Genomic DNA, 21,416 nt, shown 5'->3' on the forward strand with positions numbered 1-21,416 from the left:
GGGGCCGGCAGTGTGGTGGGCAGGACGAGGGCACCGAGGCTCGGCAGCGCCCCGGAGACCCGCGCCCCACAAGCAGGCACCAGGCAGCAAAGTCCATGAATCTTTTTATAAAACACGGGGGTGGGGCTCTGGAGGGTGACGGCGGAACGTGGCTGCGGAGAGCGAGGGGCGCGGCTAGACGAAGATCTGGATGCGGTCGCGGATGGGCTGGCGGCAGATGGGGCAGACGCTGAGCGCGGCGCCGCAGGGCGCGCAGGCGCCGTGGCCGCACTGGAACACGAGGCGGATGTGGCTGTCTATGCAGATGGGGCAGGTGATGCGCTCTTCCATCTGCCGGTAGCGGCTCTGAAGCTCCTCCACCAGCTGCCGTGGCGGGCCGGGCGCGGGGGCCGCGCTGGCCACCTCCGTGCCGTCTGTGGGCGGGTCTGGGTCACGCGATGGGCGCGGGGGTGAGGGGCCGGGCGAGACCCACCCTTCCCGCCCAGTCCCAACCCACCAGGTCGCAGCTTCTTGCTGATGACCACCTGGCACCTGATGCACTTCTTCATCCTGCGCGCGCACTCTGCGGAGGAGAGGGAAGCAGGAGGCTGGGCGTGGCCGCGCTGGACCCCGGGGACCCGGACCCGAGCCGCCCTCCCCTACTTACCCTCACACACCGTGCGGTGCTGGCACGGCGAGAACTGCACCAACAGCGCCAGCTCCGAGCACACCAGGCACTCTGCCGCCTCGGGCCCCGACGGCGCTGCCACGTGCAGGTTCGTCACGGTGTTGGGGATGCTCAGCACCAGCCTGGGGCCCGTAGCCGCGCCCCCGCCCACCTGCCGCTCCCTGCAGTTGGAGGAGGAGAGGGCTTGAATGGGGTCCGGACCCAGGGGCCCGCTCCCCGCCCCCCACCACGACAGGCTCACCGGAAGCGCTGGGCGCAGCTCTGCAGGGCCTTGAGTACACGACCCTCCGCAGCCAAATCCAGCGGGCTCCGGCCGCGGTGATTGGTGTAGTTCACGTCCGCGCCCTCCAGCGCCAGGAAACAGGCGACCGCCACGCCCACTGTCAGCTCCACGCTGGCAGGGAGCCCCGAGGCCTGCAGCTGGGAGGCAGAGGCGGGTGAGGGCCCGGCCCTGCGGGGACCGCTGGCCCAAGGGAGCGTTTGAGGCACCGGTACCCCTAGGCCCCAACACCTCTTCGAGGCCATGGGAATAGAGGCAGAGGGAGGGACTGAGTTCTGAAACCTGCCCCTCAAACCCCTTTCCCAGGCTGGTCAGGAGCACAGAACTGCAGGGCTGCGGGCCATGGTGTGGGGCTACCCCAACCCCTCCAGAGGCCCTGGCTCCCAGGGGTAACCCACAGCTGAGGGGGGCAGTCCCTTGGGTCCTGCAGACAGATTCACACTTCCTCACCCTGGACAGAATCTGCAAAGGCCCTGGGTCCCCCCCGGCCCCATCAGCCACCAGGGGCAACAGGTGATGACGCTGCAGTGCCACATGCAGGGCTGTGTTCCCATCCTCGTCCTCCGCATTGATGCTGCAGCCAGCGTCCACCAGCAGGGGCACCAGCCCCACATGGGCCTGCTGCACGGCCAGGTGCAGCGGGGACTGGAGCTTGCGGTTTTGGACATTCACATCACAGCGGCCCTGCGGAGGGGAGGGGCAAAGGTTCAGCCCAGAGACCCTGACAGGCCCTGACTTCCGGTCCCCTGCTAGCGGGGGCCCTGTGTCCTCACCTCTTGGATAAGAATCTGTGCCACCTCCCGGTGGTTGTTGAGGGCAGCCAGGTGCAACGCCGTGAAGCCATCCTCCTTCTTGGCGTCCACCAGCTGCCGCGCCCCAGCCAGGATCCTCCTGACAGCCCTGGGAAGCAGGGAGGTGTGTCTGGGGGCGGGGTGGCCCTGGGTGGCCCGCAGCCTGGCTCCTGGCCCCGTACCCACCCCAAACTCACAGTGTGTGGCCCTTGAGGGAGGCGTGGTGCAGCAAGGTGAAGCCCTGGCTGTTGGTGGCGGCGACGTTGACGCCTGGCACTTCGGTGAGGACCTCCACGATGCCACTGGCACTGGTGCCCACAGAGATGGCGCAGTGCAGTGGTGTGTTCCCTTGAGCATCCTGTCAGTGACGGGCCAGCAGTCACTCAGCAACAGGCCTCCCTGGCCCGAGGGGCAGGGCTGGGGGACCTGGCACTCACAGGCAGGTTGACGTCACAGCCCAGCTCGCACAGGACTCTCACCACCTCCAGGAAGCCCCTCTGCACAGCCACATGCAGCGCTGTGCTCCTGGCACCGTTGAGGGCGTTGGCGCGGCACCCCGAGGTCAGGAGCACTCTCGCGGCCTCGGGCTGGTTCCTGATGGGACAGGTGAGGAGGCGGGGGTGTGTGCTGCCCACTGCCGGAGGATCCCGAGGCCCAGCCCCCGGGGCCCCGCCCAGACCTCACCCCAGTGCCGCATAGTGCAGGGCTGTGCTGCCCTCCTCGTCCGGCAGGTCCGTGCCCGCCCGAGCCTGCAGCAGCAGACGAACCAGCTCCACCTGGCCCAGGTAGGCAGCCACCTGCAGGGCGGTCCTGCCCTGGCTCTTGCTGTCCACCTGCCAGGAACACCAAGAGGTCAGTTTCCAGGCCCTGCCCCAGCCACGGGGCTGGCCAGGCCCAGGGTCTTGGGAGCTTGCCTGCTCAGGGTGCCTCCGAAGCAGGTCCAGGGCCCGGGCCAGGTTGCCCAGGGCCACCTCCACCACCAGCCTCCCCGGATGCTCCACGTCGCTCTTCTGGGTGCGCAGCTTGTCCAGGGCAACGCTCAGGGAGCCTGGGGTGAGAGGCCGAGATTCAGCAGCAGCCCAGGGTGGCCCCACTGCCCACGGCCACTGCCACCAGGCGCCCGCACTTTTGTTCTCCCGGGTGCGCTCGGCCACGTCCAGGTTGCAGTCCTCCTCAGGCCTGTAGGCCACCAGGCAGGAGGGGCTGAAGGTCCACAGCTGACCGCCGACCGCCACACGCAGGTTCCCATCTCCAAAAACCTTCACCACTTTCCCCACGCGGCCCAGGGCCTGAGGAGAGGGTGGGGTTACAAGCAGGCCTCCCTGGAGGGAAGGATGGGGTGGGGGACGTGGGGGGGCCTCACAGGCGCCATGTCGTCTGTCCACTCGCTGTGGCCAGCCTGCAGTCGCTTCACCGTGTCCAGGCCGTCGATGACCCGCACCACGTCACCCGCCCGAAAGGAGTTGTGCTGAGAGAGAGGGGGGCCTGTGAGGGGGGCCCCCAGGACAGCATGGCTGCACAGGGTCCCGGAGCAGGGGCGCCCCCACCGAGTGCCTTGGACAGGGATGCCTGAAGTTGATCCCAGCCTGGCCAAAGACACTACCAGCGGGTCTGGTGTGACAAGGGCCACAGGTGACCAGGCCCCCTGGGTGGCTCAGGCTCAGTGCCATGGGGCAACAGCTAGAGAGGCTGTGCAGCTGTGCCCGGAGCAGACAGAACCCTCTCTGGGCCAGGGGGCAGACCAGGACGAGCCTGCCCTGCACACAGGCGGGCCGGCAGGCAGCAGGGCCAAGGCCGGGCTCAAAGGGCGTTGAGGCTGTGGCCCGGCACGATGAAGGGAGCATGGGAGCTGGGTCAAGGGGCCTCACCCATTCCCGAACCTTTCCTGGTAACTTCCCCCACACCTGGAGCCTCACCTGCACAGGGCTCCCTCTACAAACCACCTGGATCGCGCGTGACCCACACACATCCTCCCTGAAGGCTCCTGGAGGTCCCAGACTCTGAGTCCTGAGCCGAGTGATGGCATGGCCTCCCCCTGGCACCACTCCATCCCGGGGTCCCCACCTACCAACGTCCCTCCTCCCAGCCTCCCACCACCTCTGCTGTCCACCCCCTATGAACTCCTTCTCCCTTGTCCTCCTCCCAACCCAGCGCCCTGGGCCAAGCATCAACCTCTGTGCTGAGGGCCTTCCTGCTCCCACGGACCCCTCACGCGGCACCACATGGGCGTTTCAGGAAGGAAGCAACTGGTGGCCGGCCCCCTCTGGTGCTCCGAAGAGACACCCAAGTCTGCCCGCCCCACCCCGCCCCAACGGCGCCCAGTGGCTTGCCTGCCTGTGACCTTCCCCACCTGGACCCTGCCAGGCCCCCCGCTCCGTGTCCAGGGCCGAGCAGGTCCATGGAGGGGGTGCAGAAGCAGGAGGATGGGCCTCAGCCCGCACCCAGGCACCTTGGTGGGGAAGGCCACCTGGCAGGGAAGGCCCAGGGGGGTCTCGTGGCTAAAGCACTCACACATGTCCCTGTGACCTGGTGTGCACGGTGCTGTCTGTTCGACACACTGGGGTGGGTCCCAGGGGCTGTGGCTGAGGCTCTGAGGTTATGAGGAGGGGAGGCACAGGACCTTGCTCACCTCCACCACCCTGGGGCTCCACCTGTTGTGGCCTTCCTGCGTCTCCCTCAGGACGTCTGTATCCAGCAGGCAGGTCACCTTGTCCCCATGCTGGAAGGGCTGGCCATCCGCACTCACCCTGCGCTGCAGCTCTGCCGGTTTGCCTGGAGGCAGGCAGTGGGCCCCATTCAGGCTGCACCCTCCCTTCCCCTCCTCACACCTGCCCCCACCCTGTAAACCACCTGGGCCGGCTCAGCCAGGGCAGGAAGGCAGGCAGGCAGCCCTTACCGAGCCTTGGGAGGTGCTCCTTGTAGTAGAAGCCGCCGGCCGCCTCACCAACACACTTGAGGTCCACCTTGCCCTTGTGACCCACGCGGTAGACGTTGGTGGTACCGTCAGCCCACGTCACACTGGCCACACTCCGGCCCGTCTCCACATCCCAGCCACGAATGTCCACCACTCGGCCTGGTTTCCCTTCCCCTCCTGGAGGAGGAGTGGGCCCCCCAGCAGGCTAAGCCCACACCACCAGCTGCAGCCACAACCCATGCCAGCCCAGCCCTGCCCCCGCCACTCACCATCCTGTGAACCCCACTCCCAGTCGGGGCCCCGCACCACCTTCGCCCCCTGGAAGATGCCCCTCAACGGGATCCTTGGGAGGCCCTGGCGGGGGCTCAGCGTGACCCTGCAAGATCACATTTGCACATCCTGAGCCGTGCCCGTCGGCAGGGTGACGGGCCCTCCAGCTCCCGAGCCTCACACCCCACACCCAGGGCCCAGACGGCGGCCCAGCAGGTCAGGCCCCCTTGCTCGGGGCCTGGAGCGAGCCTGCTGACCCTGCTCCTCCAGGAGACCCCCCCTGATGCTGGGCTGGATGAACACCCCGGCACAGCCTCACAGCACAGCCCGTGTGCAGTCCCTCCGCACCCGCTGCCTCCCAAAGAGCTGGGCGCCCTCGGTGCACGCTGCCCCCAAGTTTAGCCCATGGCCTGGTCCGGGGAGCTTACACACCATTAATGTGAGAATGAGGAACACGGGCTTGGCCGCAGAGTTCACCTCTGCTCCCCCTCTGGCTACAGTGCGGGGAGTGACAAGGACCAAGGGGATGGGGTGGTGCCCCTGGGTGCCCAGCCTGACCCTCCTGACCACAGCCAAGGAGCCTTCCAGCCAGACCAGCAGTCCCTCAGCCGAGCCTGGGGGCTGGCTCCCACTGCCCGGCCCAGGGTCTCCACAGCAGATGCTGGCTGCATGCCCACAGGCCGCCCTCCCTGTTCCCGGGAGCCCCACTTGGTTCTGGGGCTGGTGCCAGGGCAGAGGAGACCCCACCCCAGGGCACCACTCTTTGCAGCTGCTCAGTGGACCAGCAGCAGGTGTCAATGCCCAAGCCCCTAAAGTGACTGCAACCCTGGCCATTTTTCAGGGAAATAGCTCAAGAAGGCCTTGACCTGCCCTGGGGGACAGCAAGTAGGTGGCTTGGTCAGGGGTCACAGGTGCCTGTCAGGGCCCTGCGAGGAGCAGCCACATGGTGGCCCGGGCGGCTGTGGGGGCAACAGGACTCACGGGCGCGAGTGGGCCGTCTCATAGCGCTCGAAGGCATGAGTGAGGTCGTGCTTGTTGCTCAGGTAGCACTGGGTGCACAGGTCGTAGTCGGCGCAGATGCGGCACTTCCAGCGCATGCCCCGCAGCCCGTGCTTCTTGCAGCAATCACAGATGATGTTGGGGTGACGCACGCCTGGGGGAGGGCCAGGGTCAGGGCAGGCGGGCGGGCGCGCGCGCCCCGCCCCCCACCTGCCCCCCGCACACGTACCGATCTGGGCATTGTCATAGAGCAGCAGGTCGTGCGCGCCCTGGTAGCCCGCGCGGTAGTTGGTGCGGGTGCCGTGGTCCCACTGCACGACCACCGTGCGGTCAGGGGTCGAGGGGCTGCCGTGGCGGCCGAGCTCCACCACCGTGCCCACGCCGCCCTCACCGCCGTCCTGCTGGCCCCACTTCCAGTCCACGCCGCGCACCACGCGCATGCCCACCTGAACGCCCGCCTGGGGGTCCGGGTCCATGGCAGGCGGCACTGCTTGGGGACCTGCAGGCGCAGGGGGCACCCTCAGGCCATGGCAGGGCTGCCAGGGAGAGTGGGGTAGACACCCACCCCAGGGAGCTTGGCAGAGAGAAGTGTGGTGCGCATGTGCACTAGAGAAGGTGGGAGGCCCCTGGCCACCAGGCAGTGGCATGAGGAGCAACCCCCACGGTGAAGGTGGCACAGTCCAGGGGTGGCGGGGGCAGGGAGTGGACACCTCTTTGGGAAGGCCCCTCAGGCTACTCCCAGACCCGCACCCAGTAGCTGTGCGCTGGAGGAGTGGGGGGCAGCCCCCATGGGAGCAAAGTGGATCCTGGGGACGGAGGGCACGCACCTGGCAGGGGAGGTCCCCTCAGCAAGGACCCACTGGTAGGTCCAGTTGTGGGCGTTTAAGAATGAGTGGACTTGGCTCCCAGGCAGCAGGGAGAGGTCGGGCAGCACAGCTGGCTACGGGTGGACAGCACCGAGGCTCAGAGTCTGCTCATCCAGGCCCAGGGCGACCGCAGGGGCTGGGACATCAGTGGGACTGGCACGCAGTCTGCGTGTCCCGCAAAGGACCTGGACCTGCCACGTGGGAAGGGCGCCAACCCCAGCGCACAGAGCAGACACCCCTGTGGAAAGCAGGTGAAACCCTGTGACAAGGGCCACCTGGCCACCGCCACATGTGGTCGGTCACCTGTGCAGGGTCTCCCACGGCCCCCACGTCACCGGCTGCCCTGCTGGGCCATCTCTGGAAGCCCAGCTGCCCCGGGTGTGTGCACAGCACCCCCTTTGGCTCCAGAGGAGTAGAAACCCACCCCACCCCACCCCCAGCAGCTGGAGGTGAAGCTCAGGCCCACGTGTGGAAGAACAGCCACGTGCCCCAAACTGACCCAGTCTACAGAAAGGTGACCAACGTGACAAGCAAATCTCAGGCCTGCAGCCCCGGAGACAGTGGCAGAGGCAGCCACCAGGGCTGCAGGACCTTCCAGGTGGGCACTGTTCCCTGACGTGGAAGTGCACGCCTGTCCGCCTCCCAGACGGCTCACCAAGGGCCTGTGCCACTCACGGACTCCCTGGGGCAGTGTCTTTAGCAACATGAATGGACTTGGAAGACGGTTAGGAGTGAACACCAACAGGTCTCGAAGGACAGGGCTGAGCAACTCCTGAAGGGCACAGCAGCAGCCCCCGCGCCCATTCTGGAGATGGTGCCCGGGGTCACCATCTGGTGGTGTCCCGGGGGCAGAGCAGGACCTTGTGGAGTCTCCAGGTGCTGCAGCTGGGGCGACGAGGCAGGGAGGGGGTGGCCCAGCGGTGGACTGGCCGCACAGCCTGTGGGAGGCCGTCGGGAGACCCGGGGCTTGCTGGGGGGTGGCCGAGCTGCGGTCGGCCACTGCCAGCACCTGCGAGGCCAGTCTGAGGAGAAAGCCACATCGCCCCCCGACCTGGCCCCACTCCGGAGCCTGGGCCCTGCCGCACCCCCAGCCCAGGCCTGACCACCTCCGGAAACACCGTGGCCCAGCGGAGGCCACCGACGGGCAGTGAGGAGAGGCAGTGGCCATGCTCTGCCTGCCGCCCCATTCCTGCCACAGGTGCCAGAACCCAGGCAACCTGCTGCCCACCCTCTGCCTTGCCCAGCCTGAGGATGCAAGCCAATGACCCCTTGTGTTCTCGGGTCATTCGCTGCTCAGGCCATGTGGCCTTCTGTAAACCCCTTCCTCCTGGCAGCGTCCCTGCACCGGCGCCTCCCCCCACCACCCCAGGGCCTCCGGGGCCTCCACAGACCAGTGGGTGTTGAGAAAAGGACGAGCCTTTCCTCACAGAGGCAACTCATTGCTGATTCACCCAATGCCGTCCCTCCCGGGCCACACTGCCCCCTGCTGGGGCCTGTCCCACCCTCCCCCATGTGGACTCTGAGGAGGTGAGCGCTGAGGCCCAGGGCCACGGAAGGGCTTCTGGGTCTTCCGGCAGCCACACCCAGACCTGCCACAGCCAGAGTGTCCATGTCCAGAATGACCATGTGAGGACACCTCCTCAGCTGGCTGCAGCAAGCCCCAGGCAAGGGGAGGGGTCCTGTGGGCTGCCACCTCCGAGGGCAGGCAAGGCAGGCCAGCCACCTGTGGCCTCACAGTCCTGCTTGTCGCCTCCCTGCCAGCAGCTGTCACACGTGCCTGACTCTGGCAGAGCAGCCTGGCCTACAGCAGCCTGTGGCAGCAGAGAGCTGTCACTGTCCCTCAGGACATGAGCCCCACCCCTTCCCTCTCCAGGCTGCAGGCCTCTGCTAGGCCCATCTGTGCCCTCCTCCTGCCCAAACACACCTGGAGCTGCAGTCGCCAGGGCAGCCTCTTTGCAGGCAGCCACACATGTGAGCGCCCAGGCCCACTGCAGACCCACCTTTACGGGGACACCCGCACCGCAGAGCCCAGAAAATGGCCCCACTCCGAGACGGAGAGCTCGAGTGGGACTCCACCCCAGTGCTGTCAACCAGTGCCGCGGTTGCAGCAGGGGCAGCGCACCCCTGGGCCTGGCCTCAGCCTGCCTGGTCAGCCACCACACCTGCCTGTCTGCGGGCCCGGGGATCCATTGGCTGTGTGCTACATGGCCGTCTCCAACAAGACACGGGGTGGGGCACCCCAAACAGCAGAGCAAGTGTGGCCCTGCTCTCAGCAGGTGGGCAGAGAACAGAGAGCGGAGCTGGGGTGCCTGGCAGGGCCTGAAGGAAACGAGGGCCAGGCCTCAGCCAGTGACCACTGCAGGTGGTGGGCAGGGCAGGGTCACCAGGGCCTGTGGCCAGTGTCTGTTGTCTTCACACCTGGTATTTTTAGCACAGCCTGGCAGTCCGCCGCCAACCTCGGGCCTGTGAGCTGCTGCCCCCAGGCCACACCCCCCCTCGCCTTGCTAGCCCAGACAAACGCACCTTGAGAGAGATACTGCAGGACAGAGAAGCATCCCACTCTGGGGCACCCATGCTCTGGGAGCCTCCCTGTCACCTGCCTTCCACACCCCGCTCCAGAGGCCTGAGCACCGCCACCCAGCATGGCACCCCTGGGGTCAGAGCGCCGCCTCCAGCAATACCGGTCCGCTGCCGGCCTGCACTCGCGGTGACTCGGCGCCGGCTCCCAGGCTCAGAAGCACCTTGGCACAGCATCCTAGGACCCTCGAGAGGGGAGGCAAGCCACCACATTCCTGCCTGGTCTCTGTCACTTTCCTCCCTGGGGCCCAGGACTCGATCAACCAGGCTCCGAGTGATGCTACCAGGTCCCAGTGTCAAAGCTCGCACCTCCCCTCGGGAGGTCCCCGGGTGGGTGTGGAGGAGGTGAGTGGGGGCCGCACCAAGACCAGGAGCAGGTGGGGCTGGGAGCGGAGCCCCCATTCCAGCAGGTGGCTCACCCAGAGACATTTCCTCCTTCCTCTGCCAGAAACATCACAGTGCCAGCGGCCCCCCCGCCCCGCCCAACAACCCACAGGCCAGGCCCCTGGCTGGCACTGAGCCCCCTCCGAGGCTGTGGGTACAAAAGTCTGAAACGACTCTGAGGCAGCCAGGGTGGCAGCACTTGTGTGACCGACATGCTGTAGCCAAACGGGACTTACCTCAGAGAGTACACCAGCCTGGCGCCGGCCTCCCAGACCCCGAGCTGCTATTTCCTGGGTCACACATTTGCTCAGCCACCAAGATCCCCTGTTGGAAACCCACAGCCATTGCCGACACAGAGCACAGCAAACCCCGCAGGCGGACTACCAAGAAGTCCGGGAGAAAGGGCTGTAAAAGGCAGTTTCACACCGTCAGCGTTAGTCTCCACCGTGAGAGGCCCCGGGGCTGCCCTGTGCACTGCTGGTCTCTCTCTTCACAGGGTCTCCCCGCCTAGGCGCCCGTGCGTTCCAAACCACGCAGGAATAGTGTGCAAAGCACAGTGTCTCCTACTTGTCAGTGTTTTATTGGAAAAACTTAAATGCCATAAAGATTGAATCACATTCAGCTAAGAAGTTGGCAAAATGCTTTTATTCAGAGGGATGAAGTTGTGTGAAGAGGAGACTGGGGGCGACAGAAGCAGCCCCCCCACCCCGCAAGGGCCTGTTGCTGCTGCTGCTGGAATCAACACCCCATGTGTTGACTGGGCAGGGTAGGTTCCTGTCACGTGGCAACTCTGGCTAAGAGAGAGGTGGACATTCTCCAGGAGGGGGTAGGGTGAAGCCCGGAGACAGAGTTCAGGAAAGCACACTTGGCCCTGCCTGACACCTGCGGGTCGGGTCGGGTGGCCCACAGGAAGTACAGGGTGGTCACTGCCCAGATAGAGACCCCCAGGCACCCTGCAGACTGGAGGGTCACACTCCAACCACTGCACCAGCCCGCTGTGGATGGGATCATGGCATTTAGGTCACAGGAATGGTAGGAGGGGACCTGCCAGGACAGACAAGGTTTGCCAGGGCTTCCATTTGCTTAGGCTGCCTGATCCCCAGCCCTGCTGGTGCCTGCCAGGAGTCGGTCTGGTGACTTTGTTTATTTCAACTGGTTTCAGACTCGGAAGGGGAGAGGCACAATTCATTATCTACCCCGCCACACACGCGCAAAAGCAAGCAAAACCCCTTTGACATGGAGCCAGACAGAGTAAGAGCACGGAACCTAAACTACCACACTGCAGGCCCTTCGAGAGCTCACCTGTCTGGCTGTCCAGTTCCCCTGCAGCCCGCCTTGCGCCTCTTGGGCTACAGCCCTGATACCTTGAGAGCTGGGCACTGGCACTGAGCTTGGCCACAGGCGCAAGTCACGACCCTGTGGCGACGGGGAGACACGCAGTTAGCACCTCCGACGGGATCGCGCAGACAGGGCTAACCTGTCTGAATGCTCATTCCCAGGCCAGCGCCCACGAAACCTAGGGCCACCCCAGGAGCCTGCCTCTTGTCCTGCAGGGCTCCCTGGGGTCTGGGGCCGCCAGGAGTGCAGCCGGAGGACTGCGGCCCCGGCCGCGCAGACGTCAGGGCCCCGCGCTGCGTGCTGGCCAAGAACATTGGCCCGCGGGGGGAGCCCGGACACAAGGCGCCAGGACAGGACAGGGTCGGGCGCCCACCCCCAAGGTGTCCCCCGCCGCCATCGCCCGGGGCCGCCCCGCCCTCTGTCATTCCATCACCCTTCCTGGAGAAGCCGCGCAGGCCCCCGGCGGCTGCCAGATCCCCGGCCCCGGCCACAGTACGACCACCGTCGACCCCTCCACTTGCTCGCAAGTTTGCGTCCCGCCCGCTTGTCGCAGGGACTCCCGGGGCCTGAGAAGCGCCGACTCTGTTAGCAAGGCGGCCAGCAACCCTGCAGCCTCTCAGCTGCCCAGCAGCAGCCAGCCAGGCCGCCGCACCCCAGCCCACCGGCCAAGGATGCCGAAGCCCCCAGCCAGGGATCGGGCTCTTGGGGCTGCCGCAAGGCCTGCCGGGAGTTGTGGTCTGCAGCTTGCGAGCGCCAGGAGTGGGGGCGGACCTGAACCTCAACTCCCAGGAGGCCCCGCGGCGGCACTGACGCAGACAGCTGTAGGGGGCGTCGCGGCAGGGCCGGCGTGAGGGAACCCTAGCCTGGTAAGGATGGGAAACCCTGCTTCTCCTGGAAGAGCAGGGGTTCCAGCCTAGGTCTGCACCGCCGCGGACGCGGGGCGCGTTTGCGTCGGACGACGTGGGATGCACGTCCTCAGAGGGGTGCGGACTGCGGCAGGCTCACGGACCTGTCACCACGCTGGGGGACAGGGGCCGAGCGGCGTGCAACCGCACGGGAAGGGACCGGGCTCTTTGTCGGGTGCGCGCGAGGACCCTGGCGCCTCGGGTCACTGCGGGCCGGACACGCACGGGACGGAACTCGGCTCCAGGCGACCGGAGTCCAAGTACCCAATCCAGGCAGCTCGGGGACTGGGGACCCTGCCCCTCCGCCCCAAGGGCGGAGCCTGCGCCGGAAGTGCGTAAGTGTGCTAGGCGCATCGCCACCTCCAGATCCTACGTGGCGCTCTTGGGTTAGGAGACGCGTTCCGTTACCGGGGAGACGGAGGCTGCGGGGACCTGGGCATCCGTCGCGGCGACGTTGGCTCGGCCTCGGGGACGGAGAGACGAGGCGTGGTCGGAGCCAACTCTTCTGATGTAATGTGTTTTAAAGTAAAAAGGAACGGCAGTACATGGCTTTAATTCGCGCAGAAAGGGGGACAGAGTAAAAGTCGCCGTCCTTTGTGCATTCCACGGAGGCAGATACCTGAAACTTGCAGCTTTTCCTGTGACAGGAAGCTCCTTGTTGCTAGACCAGAGGCTGCTAGTTGTTTACGTATTTAGGCATTTCTGTGGACTTCCAGATAAGGTCAGTGAGAACTTGGGTCTCCAAACAACCCCTTCCCCTCCCCCCAGTGGTCACGTGACTTCCCTAATCAGTAGGATTACATCAACTTCCCGGGTGCGTTTCTGGGACTGCTGGCTGCTTCTCGTTGTTGCAAAAAACCATGCCTCCACTCTTGCACAATATTTTCTTTTTTTCTCTTAATATTTACCCGGTATTTTTTTCACTTAATAGTTTTCTTATACCTAGAGTTTACTGTCCCATAGCCAGTTTTCCCCCCAGCCTCTAACATCTTTGCCACAAGCCCATGGGTAACGTCTTCCGGAGGCCCCGGCACACTCTTTAATCCCGGAGACCTCTGTGCTGGAGCTCTCTGGCCCCGTTCCGGTCCAGATTGATTGTTATCAAAGCTCCTGCTTTTAGAAAAGCTCATCTTGAGCTTTTCTATGTGGTCAACCTGTGGATCTCTGCTTTTTCCCTGTAATGGAGCCCCTGCTTCCGGGGGTCTGTGCTGTTTCTGCTTCTTTTTAAAAAAAAATTATTTATTTATATTTAGAGGGGAAGGGAAGGAGGGAAGGAGAGAAATGTCAATGTATGGTTGCCTCTCGTGAGTCCCCCACTGGGAACCGTCCCGCAACCCAGGCATGGGCCATGTGCCCTGACTGGGAATTGAACTGCGATCGTGTGGTTCACAGGTCCACGCTCAATCCACTGAGCCCCGCCAGCCAGGGCTGTTTCCGCTTCTCGATTTTCTCTCTCATTTTGCTGGAGTCAGCCCTCTAGCCCTCATTTCCTTCCTGAGAATGGTCCATGTCTGAAATGTATTTATTCTGCTCTCACTGTGATTGACAGTTTGGCAGGGTATAGAATTCTGGGTTGGAAGTACTTTCCCTTCAAGGTTTTTGAAGTCATGAATTTTTTTTTTTGCTGTCAGCTCCCAAGGCTGCAGTTGAAAACTCCGATGCTATTCTAATTTCTGATGATTTGTGTGTGATCTGTTCTCTGTGAAAGTGTTTAGCATCTTCTCTTTAACCTCACTGTTGTCATCTGTCACAATGATATACTGTAACAGGGAATAAAAACTTTATGCTACTCTGACATACCATGAAATGGAATTAGAATAAAATGTCCTAACAAACTAATAAAAAGAACTCACACACTGACAGTTTCTTTGTAAGCACATTGCAAGTCCCAGCAGCTCCATCTCCTGCTTGTACAAAACTGGTCTTGACCACAGCTGTGGCTGATGCAGGTTGCCCACCTGCAGGCCTCTGGCTGGCACCAAGTGGTTCTAGGGTGCGGACGTTAAAGACCCACATTGGGACCAGCAAGGACACTGCAGCACTTGCACAGGCTCTCCCTATGACCTCTTTATTCTCCTTGTCCCTCCTGCCCCTTGTGACCCCCCTGCCTGCAGTGAGAGCAGGAGAAGGGCTTGGGAGGAGAAGGACTTGCAATGGGAGTCCCTGCCTTCTCCGTGGCCAGCCTCTGATCAGCTGCCTCTCGAGCACCTCTCGAGCAGTGGTGGGCAGTTGGACCTTTTAAAAAAAAATTTAGAGAGGGGAGAAGGGAAGGAGAGAGAAAGAGAAACATCAATGTGTGGTTGCCCCTTGCGTGGCCCCCACTAGGGACCTGGCCTGCAACCCAGGCATATGCTCTGACTGGGAATCGAACCAGCAACCCTTTGGTTCTCAGCCTGCGCTCAATCCACTGAGCTACACCAGCCAGGGCATGGTGACAATATCTTGATGTGGTCCTAACCCACAGCCCTGGGCACAAGTCCTCTTCGTCCCAGAGCCTCACATCCATCACCTTGGGAGATTTTTAAAGAACATTCCCTTAACATTCCTATGTTCTCCCATTGGGATTTCCACTAAGATTTTTTTTTTTAGATTTTATTTGTTTATTTTTACAGAGAGGGGAATGAAGGGAGAGAAATATCAGTGTGTGGTTGCCTCTCATATTCCCTCTACCAGGGACCTTGCCAGCAACCCAGGCATGTGCCCTGACTGGAATTCAAACCTGCAACCCTTTGGTTCGCAGGCCCGTGCTCAATCCACTGAGCTACACCAGCCAGGGCTGATTCCTTTTCATAATGATTTTCACAGGTGCCATTTTTCTCAGTTTAGTTTAATTACAGATTTTTAAAAGCCTCTCAGCTTTCTGTACTCTCATCCAGATTCCTCTTCTCCGTTTGCTTCAGTCTCCCCATTTCCTGTTGAAAGGTCTTTTTTTAAATTTTTTAAAATTATTATTTTTAAGATTTTATTTATCTTTAGAGGGGAAAGGAAGGAGAGAAGGAGGGAAATATCAATGTATGGTTGCTTCTCATGAATGCCCTACTGGGAACTGGCCTGCAACCCAAGCACGTGCCCTGACTGGGAATCGAACTGCGATCATGAAAGATCTTTTTAAATGTCTGATGAGGCATCTTTTCCTGTTCATATCTCAGAGTGACACACAGGGGTAGGTAGGGTCATGCCCCTCCAAGAGCGTCAGAAAAGCTTTGAATAAAAGGGGCTTGAACAAGGCTGAGGAGGGGTCTTTGGTACCAGATGGTCCAGGGCTGGCCCCTCCAGAAGGAGCAGAGGGAGGGGCCGTGCCACTGACATTCCATTGGCCAGGACTTGGCACACGCAGCTGTAAGGGAAGCTGGTACGTGCCAGGCCACATGACCGGGTATGACTGGTGAAGTCATTTAAATAACAGACAAATGGATATTGGGAACAGCAGCAGTCCCCACTCCTAACAGCTGGGCAGATGCCCTGCTCACCAGGGCAGGGTCGAGTACCCCTAGACTATTGCGGGCGGTCCTGGGCAGGCTGGTGAACGTTTCTTCTGGGACCCTTTTTAATCCTCCCAGGATGCACAGGCGTCCCTCTGGACACAGCGTCGGGAAAGGGGCCTGGGGGCCACACCCCATGGAGTGCAGAGTGTCAGTTAATGCCCCTCTTTTCATCCTGCAGTCACATTGACACCAGGACCGTCTTCCAGGGCTTGCTGGGCCCTGGAAACTGTCCTGGGCACTTGTGTTCTCACGGGTGTCCTTACTCAGCTGGGCGGGCCAGGTGGCACCAGGTTATCAGTCCTTCGCAGTCCAAGCAGAGCTGAGGCACATGCCCACTCAGGGCCAGGCTGCCCTGCCATGCCATGGAAAAGCACTGGGCGGTCGGGGCCTGGACACGTGACCCCGTTGCCCCAAGGGGTGGGGTGAGAGGTCAGGCTGCTAGCCGACTTGTGCTGGAAACGTGTCTCTGGGACCTGAACAATGGACGTAACGAAGGGGCGCTCGCCCTACCAGACGGTAAAGTGTATTCAGGTGCGAACAATGGAAACAGTGGGGACAGAGCAGGGACCCCGTGTGCCAAGCCCCGTGAGGTGCAGGCCACCTCACAGGCCTCTGGGGAGTAACAGAGCTGAGTCCCAGCCTTGGGCCCTAAACAGGAACGTCTGGAGCTGACCAAAAATAGATGCAGAATAAATAAAGCCATGTAAGTGCCGGGAACCCGAAGGACAGCCCGTTTTTAGCTTCAGGACTGGGAAGACTTCCCAAACACGACCCCGAACCCAGGAACGGCAAAGCACCAAGTACAGAGCTGTCGCCCGGCAGACCCAGTGCAGGCAAAGCCCGAGGCCAGAAACTCGGAGGGCTGTCCCCGACTTACAGATCAAAGGCCGAGACCGCGAGCCAAACGGGTACAAAAAGGACAGCAAAGGTTTTAAAGTGGAACGTTCACACACTGCTGCCCGCGCCCAGGCCGCGGCCCGTGCGGCAGTGCCCCATGGGGCCAGCAGGTGGCGGTCGCCCTCTAGTTTAGCGCCCAGGATCCCGATCCCAGGGGCCGGGATAAGGCACCTTTGTCGCAAAGTCTGTGACATCAAAACTCGGAAAGCAAAGGCTGTCTACTCATCGGGTGCCGCCACATGGCTTCCACGTGCATGTCTAAGGCACGGAGAGCCGCCCCTCACCCACACAGCCTCGCTCTGCCCACCACGGGGCTCCTACCCCTCGGGACTCTGCCTGCCGCTGGACCGGGTGTGAGCAGGTTGGCCTACGCTCCAGGGGGCAGTGGGGGCTCGTCACCATCACTTTGTTTCTCTGGTGGAACTCCTGAGTCCCCCACAGAGCTGAGGCAGGGGCCCAGGGTCCTCTGTACCTGAGGGGAAAGGAGCCAGGGAGAGCCCCTCCCCAATCCTTCACCCCCAAGTTGTATGGTGCAGAGGCCTGGAGACCTTGCTCAGGGTCCCAACAAGCTGCAGAGGCCTGGTGTTGGGGTCAGGGCCCTCAGGCCAGGTGACAAGGTGTGCTGGGCTGGAGTGGGGGCCTCTGACCCTGGGCTTCGGGTTCTGCCAGAGGCCTTGAGATCTGGGGGAGAACTTAATTTTGGGGGATGGCCAAGAACTGGTGAGGCTGGGGGTGGGGTGGGGTGTTCCATGGCTGTCCAGAGCTGGGGACCAGTATCTGGAGAGCACTGCAGCCCACCGAGTCCCTCCCCTTCCTCTCCGAGGAGGGTACACAGCACAGTGGCCAGCGACTGCTCCTGGACTCTCTGCCCAGGACACAGAGCCACCGTTCAGCCAGGCTCCTGGACTCTCTGCCCAGGACACAGAGCCACCGTTCAGCCAGACCCCGTTCCCTGAACGGGAGGTGCTCCTGCTACATGTCCACTTAGATCGGGCAGGCCAGGACAGCTGACCTCTGGTCCTGGAGGGCCAGAGGATCCAGGTAGGAATGGGACTGAACGCCAAGGGTCTTGGGCCCACCCTGAAGACAAGAGTGGGGGAAGGTGGACTTGTGGGGAAGCGGATTCTTTGTCCAGCCTTGACCCACTTCCGGGCCTTCGGGAGGCCCACCCCAGGCATTAACCAGAGCAGAGGGTGGCCTGCTCTGTAGATGTCTATTATGTGTGAAGAATGAAGAGTTTTCACCCAAGGAAGCCTCATCATTCGCACCCCTTCCTGGTCTTCGCCATCCAGCTGGGGAGGGACAGAAGCCGTGGGGGCTAAGAGAGGTTTCCATCCTTGCCTCCGCGCTGTCAGGACCCTTACTTTAGGTCCCCAGCTTGTGTCTGGGTGGACCAGCATGACCAGAGGCTTTGCAAGTCCCAGGCCGCAGCCTCCCCTCCCCATCCAGAAGTACCACGTCCTCGACGGCATGGCCTAAGGAAGTCGCCGAGCTGCCCCCCTGCCCCCGGGACCACTGCCCGCCACAGCCCATGTGGCTTTCTGGGAAAGCCTCAGAAAGCCTGGCGGGGGCAAGGAGGGGAGCGGGGATCAGAAGTGAGCTGAGACGGCGAAAAGCGGAGGCGCAGGTGGACCTGCGCGGAGCCAACACTCCTGCGCAGCCGAGGACAAGTCTGGAGGACGCCAGGGGCTCGGGTTCACTGCCCCTTGCCTCTTCTCGCCTGAGATCCACCCTCCTGGGGTCCACAAGCCACGGACCAGCGAGGGTTAAGGGGGGCGGAGCGTGGGGCGGCCCCGCCTCCGCCGCCACGCTGGGTCCGAGCGCGCACCGGGCGCGGGGGCGGGTCGGAGCGGGCGGCGGCAGAGGGCGCGGTGCGCTGGGCGAGCACGGGGAGCGGCGGCGGTGGCGGCCTGGCCCGCGTGACCCTCCGCCCTCGCCCGTGCGCTTGAGAGCCCGTGCCCGGCCCAGCTGCAGGATGCGCGTCCTGCCGCCGCCGTCGCCGCTGCTGCTCTCACTGCTTCTGCTGCTGGCCGCTAGCACGCCTCCCCCCTGCGCCGCAGGCGCCCCGACGCCGCCAGGCTGGGAGCCGGGGGCTGACGCGCCTTGGTGCCCCTACAAGGTGCTGTCTGAGGGCCCGGAGGCGGGCGGCGGGAGCCTGTGCTTCCGCAGCCCCGCGCGCGGCTTCAGCTGCCAGGCGCCCGGCTGCGCGGTGCACGCTTCTGCCGGCCACTTGCTACGCGCCAGCGTCCTGCGCAACCGCAGCGTGCTGCTGCAGTGGCGCCTGCCCCCAGCCCAGGCGCTCCGCGTGCGCGCCTTCGCGCTCAACTGTTCGTGGCGCGGTGCCTACACTCGCTTCCCCTGCGAGCGCGTGCTGCTCGGAGCCTCCTGCCGCGACTACCTGCTGCCCGACGTGCACGACGGCGTGCGCTACCGTTTGTGCCTGCAGCTGCTGCCTCTGCACGCCGAGCACGCCGCCGCCGGCCCACCGGAGCCCTCCGGGCCCACCGAATGCGTGGAGTTTGCTGCGGAGCCGGCCGGCATGCGAGAGATCGTTGTGGCCATGACCGCGGTGGGCGGCTCCATCTGCGTCATGCTCGTGGTCATCTGCCTGCTCGTGGCCTACATCACGGAGAACCTCATGCACCCCGCCTTCGGGCGCCCGGGCCTGCGCCGGCAGCCCTGAAGCTGGAGGTGGCCGCCCACCGGGGCTCTGTCTACTGACAAATGCCAGGGAGGCCCAGACCCACTCTTGCTGCCTGGTTCCTGCTCCCTCAGGATCAACACGCAGGGCCTGCTGAAGATGGAGAGGGCACCAGCCCGCACGCGCCAGGGCCAGGAGTCATCCAACGACTTTGCCAGCCTGGCATCTGATTCCCAGAGCCCAATTTGGAACTGCCCCGCCTGAGTGAGGGTACCGGCTGCATCCAGGACTCTTCCTGCTTCCCAGAAGCCTGTATAGGGACCCTCAGGACACAGAACCCCTTCTAGCGAGAGCCATTAGCACCGCCCCCTCCCACTCCCTGCAGCTGCAATCTGTGCCAAGTGGGAAGACCGGGCTGTCCTCATTGCTTGGTCACTGTGCGCTTTGCTGGCCCAAGGTCCCCTCGGAGCTTGTCCTTCCACCCCACCCCAGTGGGCTTAGGTTAGCGTTGTGCCTTAGTGTCTTGGGCCCACTGCAGGAACCAGCCTTCTTGTTCCCTGATATCCCCGAGATTGGTGGGCTGTGTGTCCTTCCGACTAGAGTCCTCCTGGGGACCCCCCTTCAAGCTTTGCAGGAGCCTCTGTAAACAGCGCCCCATAGCGCGTCCCCGCGGGGTGTCTGACGATCTGGGGTCCGAGTGCAGGTCGGCAGGCGGGGCCTGGCACCCCGCTGCTCCAGGGTGAGTGTTCTCCGACCACGGGAGAGCCGGCAGTTCAGGGCTGGGTGCCTCCTCCCTTTTCATTCTGCAGTGCTGCCCCTGATGAGGGCGGGCTGTGCTGAGTGGGGCAGGTGGCTGGGAAGAGGGGGCAGGTGGCAGAGGGCAGCCTTGCACGGTGGTCTGGATCCAAAGTTTCGTCCACAGCACGACCGACAACATCCCCCTCTCCTGCCCTGTGCTGGGGCCCGGAGGCCCAGGGTCGGCTGGCAAGGCCACTGCCCACACGCCCACTGTGGCCAGAAGGCCAGCCCTGCTCCTCTACGGGTGGACCTGAGCACCCTGGCTGAGGCTGCTTCCTGCACTGACCGCCCGGCAACACCCAGTGCTCACTCTTCACAAGCCCCTGACTGTGACCATGCTGGACCTGGCATTTCTGGAGTCACTGTGGCTAACCCGTCACCCTCACCCTAGCGACCACCAGCAACCCCAGGCCCTGGCTGGTGCCCCACAGTGCCCACTGCCTCTGTCTCCGCTCTGCTCACCCCTGGCACCACTCACATGTGAGCCTGGCGCCAGTGTCTACAATGTCCATTGTCCTTAGACCAAGACCACTGCCTTGTGTGCTTATTTGGAAGGTGGGACAAGGGTGCAGAGTTTGGGGGTAAGCTGGGCCTCTTTCTCCCCAGCTCCTTCAAGCTCCTTGAGCGGCATCCCAGTGGCCGGCCCTGGGTCTTTACCTGGTCAGGTATGGCAGCCCCAGGTCCCCTGACCTTGCAGCTTCTGGCTGAGGGCTAGGCAGGCTGTCTCACTGTGGGCCTGCCCACCCACCGACTTGGGAAAATATCTCCTGGGCCCACAGTGCAGGCAGGGTGTCAGGGTGGGGGCAGCATCTGCTGCCGTTGGGAATAGCAGGGTCTCAGGGTGACCTGCTTGAGCTGTGATGACCAGCAATTAGGTGTTTCCAGGAAGGGGCCCCTCCTGACCCTGCTCCCTCCTGGAGTTGGGGTGGGGGCAGGGACAGCCGGTAGCCCTGGGGCTCCTGTGTGACATGCACTACCTCACCACCCACCCTCCGGATAGGCCCTCCACCACCTGGTCTGTCCTTGAGGTCCTGGTGCTGCCATGACCCTGAGGAGCAAAACCAGCAGGGAAGGAGAGTAGGCTCTGGGGTGGCTCATCCTTGGGGGGAGGGGGGAGGGGGAGGGTGCAGCAGTCGGGGGTGAGTGGGCTGGGTTCCATTTCCAACCAGAAGGTGGAGAGCTTCTGATTCCGACTTCCTGTGCAGGATGCCCCGTCTCCCACGGGGCACAGGCAGGCCTGCAGGAAACCCCACCTGAGGCTCTATGGCCCATCCTCCAGCTTCGGGGGGCTCCTAGGTCCCAGAGCTGGGGCCTCATGGTTCTGAGACCTGCTCTCCGGCCCTCCTCCCCACTCTCCTGATCTCAGGCCCCAGTTATGGGTTCCAGTGCATACCAGCTAGGGCCACAGACCTGGCCTGTGAGCCGATGAAGGGGCTGGTTGCTCTGACCCACAGCCTTCCCCAGAGGTGCAGTTTCAGGACTCTTCAGAGGCCTGGAGTCTGGCCACCTGCCCGCAAGGTCCGTCTGGTGAGCCTGGCCTGGTAGACAGCCTGCACCTGGTGGCTGGCCAAGCACTTCTGCTGCTTTGTCACCCCCCAGTCGGC

At 63.4% G+C, this 21,416-nt stretch overlaps 2 protein-coding genes across 12 annotated transcripts; one reads left to right on the plus strand and one right to left on the minus strand.

The window, feature by feature from the left end:
* Positions 1-87: 87 nt before the first annotated feature.
* MIB2 (MIB E3 ubiquitin protein ligase 2) lies at positions 88-11,945 on the minus strand. 11 transcript variants are annotated; one of them, XM_037062198.1, is made up of 21 exons: positions 11,520-11,617; positions 11,051-11,164; positions 9,985-10,128; positions 6,749-7,025; positions 6,151-6,420; positions 5,904-6,075; positions 4,922-5,028; positions 4,635-4,829; positions 4,368-4,510; positions 3,102-3,206; positions 2,865-3,027; positions 2,653-2,786; positions 2,423-2,571; positions 2,176-2,332; positions 1,936-2,096; positions 1,721-1,847; positions 1,398-1,631; positions 909-1,087; positions 647-828; positions 497-562; positions 88-413 (listed from the first exon to the last, which is right to left on the minus strand). In XM_037062198.1, the coding sequence occupies exons 5-21, from the start codon at positions 6,395-6,397 to the stop codon at positions 175-177; spliced, it is 2,760 nt and encodes a 919-aa protein (XP_036918093.1). In that variant the 5' UTR covers positions 6,398-6,420; positions 6,749-7,025; positions 9,985-10,128; positions 11,051-11,164; positions 11,520-11,617; the 3' UTR covers positions 88-174. The 11 variants fall into 11 exon arrangements, with proteins under 11 accessions (XP_036918093.1, XP_036918092.1, XP_036918091.1 ...); XM_037062197.1 differs by having other exon boundaries at positions 88-425; XM_037062196.1 differs by having other exon boundaries at positions 2,423-3,027; positions 6,151-6,232; positions 6,368-6,420.
* Positions 11,946-17,297: 5,352 nt separating this feature from the next.
* FNDC10 (fibronectin type III domain containing 10) lies at positions 17,298-20,340 on the plus strand. Its single transcript, XM_037062221.1, has one exon. It carries the CDS (start codon positions 17,905-17,907, stop codon positions 19,054-19,056), a length of 1,152 nt encoding a protein of 383 aa, XP_036918116.1. The 5' UTR covers positions 17,298-17,904; the 3' UTR covers positions 19,057-20,340.
* Positions 20,341-21,416: the final 1,076 nt, after the last annotated feature.

Source organism: Sturnira hondurensis, unplaced genomic scaffold (assembly GCF_014824575.4).
Source record: "Sturnira hondurensis isolate 20B ecotype Veracruz unplaced genomic scaffold, ASM1482457v3 Scaffold0013931, whole genome shotgun sequence".
Taxonomy (NCBI): Eukaryota; Metazoa; Chordata; class Mammalia; order Chiroptera; family Phyllostomidae; genus Sturnira; species Sturnira hondurensis.